This window comes from Microtus oregoni, unplaced genomic scaffold (genome assembly GCF_018167655.1).
Source record: "Microtus oregoni isolate MIOR12 unplaced genomic scaffold, Mior012 000008F_ref0000371, whole genome shotgun sequence".
Classification (NCBI taxonomy): domain Eukaryota; kingdom Metazoa; phylum Chordata; class Mammalia; order Rodentia; family Cricetidae; genus Microtus; species Microtus oregoni.
This window is the reverse complement of record NW_024543067.1, coordinates 45141857-45154151: the sequence shown is the minus strand read 5'-3', so window position 1 is coordinate 45154151 and position 12295 is coordinate 45141857. Positions and strand designations below refer to the sequence as shown.

Genomic DNA, 12295 nt, shown 5'->3' with positions numbered 1-12295 from the left:
AAACAGACAAGAAGAGGTAGTTGCTATGATCCCTAAAAGATATGGCTTATTCCCTTAGAGAAATGGATAGTTTCCTCTCGCTCATAAGGAGAATGCTACTGAGGATGAAGGCAGAAATCACAGTGACACATTTACAAACAAGTTGTATCCAAGACTGATGGAAGTCACCAGAAGCTAGAAAAAAAAATGGGTGGAAGGAATCAGTCAAGGAAAGGAATCAGCCTGGCCACACCTTGACCTTTGACACACCGTCTCCAACAGCATGAAGAAATACATTTCCATTTAAGTCATGAAGTTTTTCACACTTGGCTAAGACAGCCCTGGGAAACTCAAGCAAGTCTGTCCTTTTTGTTTCCTTCTCAGAGAGAGCTTTTTGTGTTCTAGGGATCTCTGCCTTTCTCAAGGTTATGAAGATTTACTTCCCTGCTTTCTTTTAGATGTACATTATTTTTACATTACACGCAGGCATATGTGTATTCTCCTAGTCACTGGTTTCACGTTTAGGTTTTCCAATGCCTGAGGGAGCACTTCATTCTTGGATATTCTTTAGAATAAATCATAGTTTCTGGCAACAGTGTAATATATCAGATGGCTCTGTGCCCATCCTTGAAAGCTCAGGTTGGAGCGCAAGTTTTATTTCCAAGGAGGCAAGGACTCATGTCCTTTTGATTTCCTTCCTACTAAGTCAGAGATGATGGCGACTGATGTTTTAATACCAATTACTAGGTAGCCAGTAAAGTTATGCCTGGGGTAATCCCCTACTTCTACTGCCCTTCTTCCTTGCAGGGTGAACTCTGTGTGTTCAGATCCAACATGTATGGTTCTGCATACCTGTCCTGAAAATATTGAAGCTACTTCATGTAGAACAATGCCAAAGTTCGCAAGGGCATGAGATCAATATCACCTTCCATACCCATCTCCGCACAAGTTACTGTCATCAACGAAAGCTACTCATCCACCCCTCCTTTCAGTTTGGAGTCAAAGGCTTTCTAAGTCATGGAAAGGACTGAGAAAATAATCTCAGTAAGTTTCGTCTCCAGATTCTCTTCCTGGAACGTGGTACTCAGCAGCAGATACATAGAATGGGTTGCTTTAGAGAAGCCACATAGCTGCATTCACATACACGGTTACTTTCTGGTTGTTGATGTTTCCTTTGCATGAGAGCCAAGCAGGCCTTTAATATACACTCTCCAAACTTTCGCATAGTAAATACCTTACCCTTGACTGACAGGTGTCTCCATGTTACCGTTGGTTCTGGTCTGCCAATCGCAAGACATAACAGAGTCACACTGCTTCCTTCGTTCACTGTGATGTCTGAAGAGATGTTCATTATCTGGGGAGGAACTATAAGGAAATAGAAGAGTGAAAACACACTGAGAATGAATCCTTGCACTTAAAAGAGTTTTCAGCCTATAAATATTCATTTACCATGTTATGTGTTTGTACCACGAGTATCATTTTAATCCTACTTTGCTCATCTTGGCAAAGATCTGGCCAATGACACCATTCACAGAACGTGCATAATAGAAAAGCTCATTGTTGTGCCCTGTTGAGGTAGCTAGTAGGTGCAGGTATGGTAGTGGCATTGGCAGAAGATCTGAAGACAAGGATATAACTACTTATTCATTAGACGCAAAGTAAGAGATAAATCACAAGGACCTGCAAGAGTCCTTCTCTATCCACAGGCTCCTTTCTTGTTTATACAGATGACAATAGGTTCCCAGTCACAGCTTATACCCAATACCTCACTTCAAAAGCCAAGCACATTGGCTACTCACCATGTCCAAAACATTCAGACCCTCTCTAAAGCTTTGAAGTTAAACAAAGTATTTCTTCCCAGATTTCTTTTCAACTTTTTTCTACATCTTATTTTATTATTGGTGTTCAGTGGTTGTTTATTTTGAGTCTACACAAATCCATTTTAACAAATGGACAGAACTTTTAGTGAAATATTGGAAAATGTGCAGGATACTAAGACTAAAATTGAATAATTGAGCATGGAGTACATACAAACAAAAAATATTTATAAAATAAAAAGTTTCCATTGCTCCGTCTAACCTTCAGGCCCTATTCAAATTTTGCTAATTGTTTATCCTTTGGGTTGAGAACTTCAGACATGCATTTAATGTGTTTTGAGCAAACATACACCCCACTCACTTCTCTCTAATTTCTTTCCTACTCCCCCACTACTCTAACTTCACTAGGTGTTCTCTCTTTCTGTCTTTGTAAAACCTACTGAGTCTGTCTAGTGCTGTCCATAGATGGGTATAGAATTATCTGCTGGAGCATGGGTAGCAACTTAGGTGATGGAGGTGGGTCTTGTATCTTATCTGTTGCTTTCATTGGTTAATTAATAAAAAAAACTGCTTGACCCTCTGATAGGGTAGAATTTAGATAGGCGGAGTAGACAGAACAGAATGCTGGGAGAAAGAAGCCGAGTTGGGCAGTCGCCATGATTCTCCCACCCGACACAGCTGCAGGTTAAGATCTTCCCTGGTAAGCCACCTCGTGGGCTACACAGATTATTAGAAATGGGTTAGATCAATAGGTAAGAGCTAGCCAATATGAGGCTGGAACTAATGGGCCAGGCAGTGTTTAAAAGAATACAGTTTCCATGTAATTATTTCGGGGCATAAGCTAGCTGTGCGGGCGCCTGGGTGCCGGGGACAAAGCCCCGCTGCTCCTATTACAACACTTAGGGGCTACCTCCTTCAATCTATTCTCTCTCTCTTAGCAGCTACCAGTTGCCAATATCTTCTCAACCCATGGGAGGACTTCAGCGGCTTTCAGTTGAGATGTACATGTGTCCAATTGTTATGGGAAACTTTGCCTATAGTCATTCACTGCCTTTGGCTCTTACAGCATATTCACTTTCTCTTTTATGCTGATACCCGAGCCTTGGGAGACGGTTAGGACATAAATATCGCACTTAGAGCTGAGCACCCCAGAGTCTCGTATTCTCTGCATATTCATCAGTTGTGGGTCTCTATGCTTACTACTATGTTAATTATCTACTGCTCAAACAAACTCCTCTAATGAGTGCTGAGAGATCCACTAATCTATGGATATCAAGATAAGAACTTAGGAACAAGTTTAACACTATGCCCATTTAGTAGAATAATAGTATTATGGTCTCTCCTCTACTCCCTATGACCTAACCGCAACAAACATTTTCCCCCAGCTAACAAACAGTACTAGGAATGAATTCTACTTGTGGTTCAGGCTTCAAACACAATCAGAATGTGGTCAGTTGCTCCCAAAACTTTTGTGCAACTGTTGCACCAGGGCATATATTGCTAGTTACTGTAGCTTACAGGGTTCTCATCCTGTAGCTCACAGGGTTCTCAATGGGGTAAGAGTACTCTCCTCCATTGGTATTGACAATAGAGACTTCTAGCACTATGAAAACTAGCAGGGAGGGATGAAACTTCCAGATGAGTATTAGCTTGATTGCTCTATGGTCTGTGACCTAGACATGCCGTATCTTCAGCAATAGGGTTGTACCATGCAATTCTCGAGAATAAACAAGAACAAGAATAACAGCAATACCTGTAGTTTTTTTGTTTTTTAATGGAAGGAAATGTCTGTGACCTCAGTGATCAACAACTCAAAAAGAGGTAACCTGTACCTGGTACTTGGCTTTTTATATGGCAGCCTATTGGTGTCTGAAAGAGGTACTGTCTTGCTATTACAGGATAATTCCACTTAAACTCCTCTTGTATATGTATATATTTTGGAAACTTCTAAAGTAGTAGGGTTCTATATGGTATTTTCAAATGTCTTAAGTTCTTAAGTGTTAATTATCCTTTCAATTATCCTTTCCCATACTGCCCACTTCTACCCTGTTGTAAACAGAGACTGCTTTTTGTTCCCAACTGCCCAGACCCAAATAATCACACAGAACTATATTAATTACAACAGTGTTTGGCTGATGGCTCAGGCATATTTCTAGCTAGCTCATATATCTTAAATTAACCCATTTCTGTTCATCTATGCATTGCCATGAGGCCGTGGCTTACTAAAGAGGTTCCTGCATCTTTCTTCTTTGGCAACTATGTCTACCCGACTCTGCCTTCTTTCTCCCTGTATTCAGTTTAGCTTTTCTGCCCACCTATATTCTGCCCTGCCATAGGTCAAAGTAACTTTTTTATTAAACAATGGTAATAAAAAATATTCATAGCATATAGACGGGGATCCCACACCTGTCTTCTTTTCTTCATTCCATTTATCACCTTTGTTCCATCATTACCATTCCATCTTCATACTCTTCTCATTTCTTAATCTCCAAAATCTTACTTATCCTTTAAAGCTCTGAATCTTTTTCTTGATTGCTACTAATTTTATTCTCTTTGAGACCTTAAATAAATCATTAAACTCCCCATTACTGCTGACACCTTTCGTTGTATGGATGTTCCTTGGTTCGTGTTGAGGTTATGATCAATAAACATATTAGAAGTTGAAAATATCAGAAAGGTCATAATGCATTAAATGTACAAAGCATCAAAATTTAGCAATCCCGCACAACATGGAGGATCGGTGGTTTGATTTCCTTCTTGACTGTATCACTAAACTGGAGCTATGGTTCACTACCACTGCCCAACACATGAAAGAATTGCATACCATGTAACACCAGCTTTGGAAAGATCTGAAATCAAAATTTATATCAAAAATTCTACAATATGAGAAACACTTTTGTACTAAACCACAATATTTTAAGACCCACAGTAAGCCAGGACATAGCTGTACTACAAAGTGAACTATTTTTAGTACCATGCTATTCAATCAGTTAGAGGCAGGGCTCTGGGGTGCAATTTCTCACCTACTGTGTGATCTTAATTAGTAATTTGCTCTCTACTGTTTGAACTTTGGTGCCTCACCTGTGAACTGGGAGGCACTAACCTCTTTGCTGCATGACTTTAAGTGCTGTCTTATCAGAGTGTTTGATGTAAAATAAGCACTCAATATGTATTGGTTGCTATGGCAGCCACAATGCTGTGGCTGATTACAATGAAAGGGACAATAACATTGTGCAACTGTTTTCTTCTCTAGTACCTGGACAATGTCCATGGATCTCGGGCACTTCAAGCACACGATGATTCTTCATTTTACCTTAATTACCAACTTCACAAAGACCCCAGGATAGAAAATACCTAGATTCCACCTCAACCCTTCTCATCAGTGTTTCTGCTTGGATTTTTCATGAATTCTCACTAGACAACTACAGTAGATTCTTGCCTGGAACGTTGTCATCGGTTGTTGAGCACCTCTGAGTCCATCTGACCTACCTTGTCGATGTAGACAGAAGGACCTGTTGTAGCAATAAAGGAGATAATGTGCTCCTTTACTGACTCTTGCAGCTCTCCATGGGGTTCCAGGGCTAACACACTAACCCCTCTGTGTAAGAAGCCTCGGCAGCCTGACTACAGTCCCAGATACCATTCACAGAGCACACTGCAGACCACATGCCTGGGATTACATCAAACAGATCCCTATGCCCTTGGATCATCTCAGGGCCAAGGTACCCGGAAGACTTTACAGTTCCTCCACCTTCCTCATCCTTTTCTGGGAAAGGGTTGCTTTATCTTCAGAGAACCACTCAAATGCCACCTTCCTTCTGCTGTCCCCTTCCCTTGTCGCCAATACTAAGCCATCTTCCCTGTATCTTCTCATCCAAGCCTGCCTTGGGAAGATGACAAAGCATGCAGCATTGCAGCTACCATGGAAACCTGTCTCTTTCTCTAGGGACCAAGTGCATCACAAAAGGTGGGACTCCTGCATCTTAGACTAGGAGGCTCTCAAGGCCATGAGATGAATTCCTCTTGAGAGGAGGATTCAGAGCACAGTTTGAACAGAATCCCAGTGCTCAGGGAGGCAAAGTTTGGAACCAGAACTTTAGGCTCCCTTCCCAATTTTTTTTCTTTCAGATCATCATAATCAGAAGAAAGATGACAGAGAGAAGAGGCACCCAGTTTACAGTCATGTTGACTTGTATTGCCACCTTAATTATGAATTATTAATTATCAAACAAACAGCTGAAGTGCTGGTAGATTCCCAAGCACCGAAATCATTGGCAGAGGAGAATTATGTTCCATTCTGACAACCCTGCAGCCTGTAGCTTCACACTGCTGAGACCTTACAGGGAAGACTTTTCAAGGAGAAGCCATAAGTAACCAGCAGAACATTTGAACTCTTGAGGGAATCCACATTAGCAAATAAATAAAAATTGCTTAGCTTATAAATCTGCCATATTGGGGGTTATTTCTGCATTAGGAATTGCCCTGAAATTTCAGTGCACGTATTTTACCAAAATACACATAGAAAGAAAGAAAAGAACTGCACTTTCCAACTGTACTGTATACTCTGGAGAAAATGGTTCTACCTGTTTTTCAGAATTTTCTGGCTTGTTAAAAAATAGGTCTGGGCATAGAAACACCAATATGTATTTTCTCATTCCTATAAAGAAACAACTTTGGTGTAGCTTCCAAATATCTCAGAATAATATCTGCTTTAGGGAAAAGTGCTAGGCCATCTAATGGGCTCTTTAGGAAGACCCCAGAGTCTCTCTGGAAGGAATACAGACACTTCCTGGGCAAGCACAGTTGTATTCATGTGTAGTGACTTAATATGTCACAGCCATGATACCTTGGGCTGGGACTCCCGGCACAGCATCCAGTATCAAGGTGCCATTTTTACTGCCATGGTGTTTTTTGTGCTAGTTTAACTAGAGCAGGGAAAGGGGGACTAAGAAAATTGGGTGTTAACGTAGTGTGATTTCTGCATTCTCTGGGTGACTAGTCAATGTCACTCATTAGGAGATAACTTCCTGGAATGGATGGTCAAGGCGAGTCAGACATTCCCACACTGCCAGGCGGCACGATCTGTCATTCCTAGTAGCTCAGGAGGATTCTGTCATTTTCTCAAAGGAAGAATGATAAACTCCATTACAAGTACATAGATACTCAATAAGACAGGAAGTGAAGTGATTTGGAAGGAAGAAAGTCCTTTTGGGTCTCAGTTATGAAGCCCTTGGTAGCCAACATTTGTGTCTAATGACTTGTTCAAATGGCTTTACTCTTGAATGGTCTCATGGGCTCCTGAAAATTGAAAAATAACTGGAATAAAATGAGGAATGGAGACATAAGAGTTCAGTAAATTATCCTAGATTATATAGATTTATATTATGTCTTCTTTTGGCTTAATATTATTAGTTTTCCAAATACAATATGTCCACCAACCCTTGGTTTTCAATTTTCCCTGCCCTGCATCCTTCTCTGGGCACTGTCCTCACAGCCCTCTCTACAGTGAACAACTTTTCTAACTTATACAAGATAGCTTCTCCAGCTTGCTGCAAACCATTGGCAACCCGAGCCCATTTTAGCCGTCCTTACTGCTCCAAAACCATGCATGCTGCTTGCCAAAGGGGTTGTTCAATACTTCTAATATAATTTTTAATCTGAATTGATCTTAGTAATATCGTGAAACTCTATCCTTGCTTCCATGATAAGTTTTTAAAGATAATAAAAAAGTCACTTGGAATATTTTCAAATTCTCCCACCCCCACATTTAGAGAACAGATCCATGTTCCATGGTAATAAAGATCTTTGAAAAATGACTCTAGTCATTAATAAACGATCAAATAGACACAAAGAACTGAATAGCAATTGTAACTTGAAATGCCCAGACTGCACAAAGAAAATGGTAGGCCAGTGTACTCTCACTAAAGGATGACAAATAGAATGTTCTCAAGTCCCACCTATAGACGCTCTTGGTCTTCCTTGATGGTGGACCAGGGATCTGGTTTATTTTCATGGATTTTTAGTGTTATGGTGTGAATGTGAAAATTTTCCCATAGGCACATGTGTTTGAACATTTGGTCTTGGGATGATGGCATTGTTTCAGGAGGTTATGTAACCTTTGGGACATAAATACTGGTAAGCAGATATAGACCATTAAGAAGGCAGGTCTTGTGGGCTAAAGCCCACCCCTGCTCCATCACGAGGTCTCTTCTTCCTTTCTACTACCATGGACCAAGCCGTCCCAGCAATTTTGTCTTCCTCTCTATGATGGAGTGTGCCGTTCAAACAATTCCAGCCTGTTGACATTCTGACAAAAATGTTGTCATCTACGAAGTTCATACTGAAGAGCTGTATAGCCAAGTTACAGAAACATCATTTAGAAAAATCTCTTGGTTTTGTATATTTTTGATTTTTGGTTGGACTGTACTTGCAGCTACCCTGGAGTACATGTAGCCCATTAGATCCACTTGCTTGAGCCAAAATAAATCCCTTGCCCTTTAAGTTGCTTCTGGCGATGATAAATAAAGTCACTGAAGCTGGGCAGTGGTGGTACACCCCTTTAATCCCAGCACTCAGAAGACGGAGGCAGGCAGATCTCTGTGAGTTCAAGTCTAATCTGAGCTACAGAGTGAGTTTCAGGACAAGTTCCAGAGCCACAGAGAGAAACCTTGTCTCAGAAACAAACAAATAAACAAAAAGAAAGAAGGAAAGAAACTGTTACAGTGGATGACAACAGGACATTCACACAGGATTGCAGAATTCTTAAAGCACATCTGTAGTGGCCCTGAACTGTCTATGCGTTAATATTATTTGTAGACAATGTTTAACAGACTGCAATCAAGTATCCTGGGGAACAGGTGGATTTCTGACATTTCACTGGGCTCCAGCTTGCCAGGAAGCATGTACCCAATCTCTGCACCTACTTCATGGCAACCTGCTTTAGATAATTCACCTGACTTCTGGAACCTGGTCATTTATCTTCAACCCCACCAACAATGACTTAGCTGACAATCTCATCTTCAGTTGCTTGAAGCTTTACAAAAGTCTTGTCATGTTCTACTTATATATAACAAACTGCATCTGCTCACCACAGCTACTATGATTTCCTTGTTTCAGCCCAAATCTTTCAATATACACCACTTAAACCTTAAACCCAGCACACACAGTGCAAGGTTCTTAGCATGATTTACCTGCTCAGCTTTAGTCAGTCTGTCCATGGTGAAACCAAAGCCTGCTCACTAGTGTGTGTCTCTGGGGCTGTGGCACTCTCATTCTCTGCCTTTTTACTCATTCTTCCCTTTGACTAGAAAATACAGCCCTGTCTCTGTGCCGAGAACCAGACATCCTTCAGTATTTAACTTTATGATAGCTGAGTTTCTCTCTTCCTCCCAAAGCATTCTTTACCATACTACTTGCCTTTGCAAGGGAACTGTTTTATGGCCAGGGTCTCTTACATCTACCCTTGGGCTTCTGTTACACAACACGTCTGCCACGGACTGTACCTCTCTTAGAATATAATATGTAGATGAATAGGTTTTCAAGCTGAATATTTTTTATAAAATGTTTCAAGTGTATCCTATGCTAGAGATCTGACGTTTGTTCTTTGCTCTCTCTGAAATGTTCAAGACCTTACTCTACTGGTATGAGGTTTCCTTCTGGGATCAGTTTTAATGGAGACTTTGCTAATGACTCCAGCTCTTCCCCAATGGCTTGTCTAATTCAGGCCCTTTTGTTACAGTATCTTCTTAACATTCACAATTCCCTGTATGATACAGTTTCATGCTTTTGTGTTCATTGACAATACATGTTTGTTTATGTGGTGGACTTTGAGTATAAACTTCATAAAGCACAGTGAACCCGTACTTAGGACTGTGCTTAACACATAACGAAAACTCATAAATAAGTGTCTACATTTTGTAGATCATTGTGTTCTTGTGATAGGGCAAGCTTGAGTTGGAAAAGGCTTGCCTGAAGAAGGCAAGGTTTCCTTTGACCAAAGCCAACAGGGATGGACCCATGTGTTTCTGCATATTTTATCTCCACACCCAAATAATGGTCATAATAGGGAAGATACAGTTATAAGAGGCTGTGTGTCCCTCACTAGGGTTCTGGAGTCCAGGAGCTCCCCATGCCTGGGCAACATTCACTCCAACACTCACTCTTCTCCTGGATCATGGCTCGCCACCTGTAAAGCGAAGTTGACTAAACGTGTCCAGCCAGGTTGTTGCAAAAGTAAGCATGACTTTACACAGCACACCAGCACGGTGCTTGGAAGTATGCCAGCTCTCATTAAATGTGAGCTGCGATTATTCTTTCCTGTGCCCACTGTGGATGTTGGTGGTGCCATTTGGAAACAAAGAAACAGCTCCAGCCATTCCTGTTGATCATTTTCCAAATCTCAGTCCCATTCACTTTATGTCAGGATTGATTCATCAAGTTTGCCTTGCATTGCTGACAAGGGAAGATTTACTTATGTTTAATTAAGTTAAATGTATTCAATAACTAAGTAAATTAATAAATGTGATATAGTAAATTGTATATAAGTCACATAATAAGTGTAGTTTTGTAATGTTATCTATATAACTATAATTATATAGTATTTAATAACATAAATAAGAGAATGGAGGTATAAGATATCTCTGCAAATAATGTTGTTATAAATATAATATGTTCCCATCTGTGGGTATTTCAGCTCATGTTGTTGTCTTATTTAAAACACACCCACTCTGGCTATGCCAGGAAGTACTCTAGGCAGGCCTGTTAGCATCTTCCTCCTTCATCTTGAGTTTTCACTGAGCCAATACACAGGGAAGACCTCATACATGTGCATAGAGCAACCCTCAGGTCTCCTCGTGTCCTCTAGGGAGTCTTTCTAGAAGGAAGAGTGAACATGCCTCTGCATCCTGTCCATCTCAGTTGAGAGCCAACCGAGAAAGGGGCAATGTGCCACAGTGACTGTTAATTCTCCCTAGCCAGCCTTGTTAGATAGGCCTCGGTCTGCCATCCCTAGCAAAGCAGGAAGCAGTCCTTCACTCACAATGGCTTTGATAACTAATTTCATCCTGATGACATCTCTGAGCTGACCGGGGTAGAGTATGAAGTCTGAGAACTGCAAAAGCTTGGGTGGGGCCAGCTCTTGAGATGATGCTATGCAGGGGCACCCTGGCTAGAGCCACAGCTCCAGGTTCCGGCCATTGCTTCCTTGTTTTTAAAAACTGCCTGTGTGGCTGCAGTCCTCTGGATGGCATCACACAATGGACAAGTGCACAGCGATGCTCCTTTTGCGGTCTCTCTGAGACCTACTCATATTCTTGCTTATCGCTAAGGGTGCCCATGCCAGAGAGAAGTCAGGGAGGAGCTTTCCTTGCTTTCACAGAGGAGCACCAGGACAAGATCACAACAGAAAGTCATGTTGTTTAAAAGTCCTCAAGGTGAGTTTGGTTTTTAGCCCAGCAGAGAAGCCACAGTTGCAGTCCTGCATGGGGTCTGGGCTTGTCCTGTGTCTCCATCCGTTACTGAGACCTGGCCAGCTTCTGTACTGTCCCGAAGTGCCCTGTTGGGAAGTCTGGTCCACTCGTGATGTATAACACGTTCTGTTCCCTGAGGCTTTCTGAGGCCATCTGCTAGCATCCCTACTCTCTACTCACTCAGGATTTTAATCTCAAATGTCTTAGTTAAGCTCCATAGTTAAAAACAAAACATCTCTTGACTTGCAATCCTAGACGCTAACATTTGAATACAGTTTCCTTCTGTTTTGGATTGATGTTTGAAAAAGACACACATTTAAGCTATCCACTTTTAGCTTTCTGGACTGTAAAATGGGCATAAAAATATTTGCCTTGCAGGTTTGTGGATATTAGATTAGAGAGAAAGGTTTCAAATTGCCTTAAATGGCCATTGTTACTATTTTCATTTTAATGTTATTATGATGCTCAGGGAATAACAAAATATTAAGAGATCTTGTGAGGGTAATAGAAATATGAAACGCTTTCCATTATAGTTTTAAACACTCAAAACTAATTTACAAAAATAATATAGAAAGTGCTTTTAAGGATTCTTTGTTTTATTCTTGTGGGGTTACCTTTCTGCATCCTAATAAGTCAGCTTATTTCCTAAACAAGAGGCAAGAATAAATTGGAAAATGTAGTATTCAAGCTAGCTTAGCTTGTGCAACATTTTGCATATGAAATAGTATAGCAATTTACTAACAATCAAAATCAGTAACAAACACCATTGCGCTATATGAAGTAAATGAAGGACTGGGTTCTAGTCTCTCAGCCTTGATTGTCTAATCTTTTGCAAGTCCCTTAGGGCACCCACTGAGAACTGAGTGTGCCTGTGTAAGGGTTCATGCATTTGTGTTGCTTGCTTGCTTTGGATGGTTTTGAAATGAAGGAACCGGATTACGAATGCCCAGCTCAAGCTTTCTCTGGTTTCACACTCGACTCACAAGCCTCCAGCAGTATCACAAGCACACTTTATAAGGCGGCAAAGGCAGC

General features: G+C 41.0%; 1 protein-coding gene across 3 annotated transcripts in view; it reads right to left on the bottom strand.

Annotated features, from left to right (window-relative positions):
* Opcml (opioid binding protein/cell adhesion molecule like) overlaps positions 1-12295 on the bottom strand; it is a 1140610-nt gene that overhangs the window by 120576 nt on the left and 1007739 nt on the right. For all 3 annotated transcript variants that reach the window (XM_041656990.1, XM_041656987.1, XM_041656989.1), the window contains one exon: positions 1219-1344. In XM_041656990.1, the coding sequence (XP_041512924.1) occupies positions 1219-1344 (126 nt within the window). The remainder of the gene's footprint in view (positions 1-1218; positions 1345-12295) is intronic.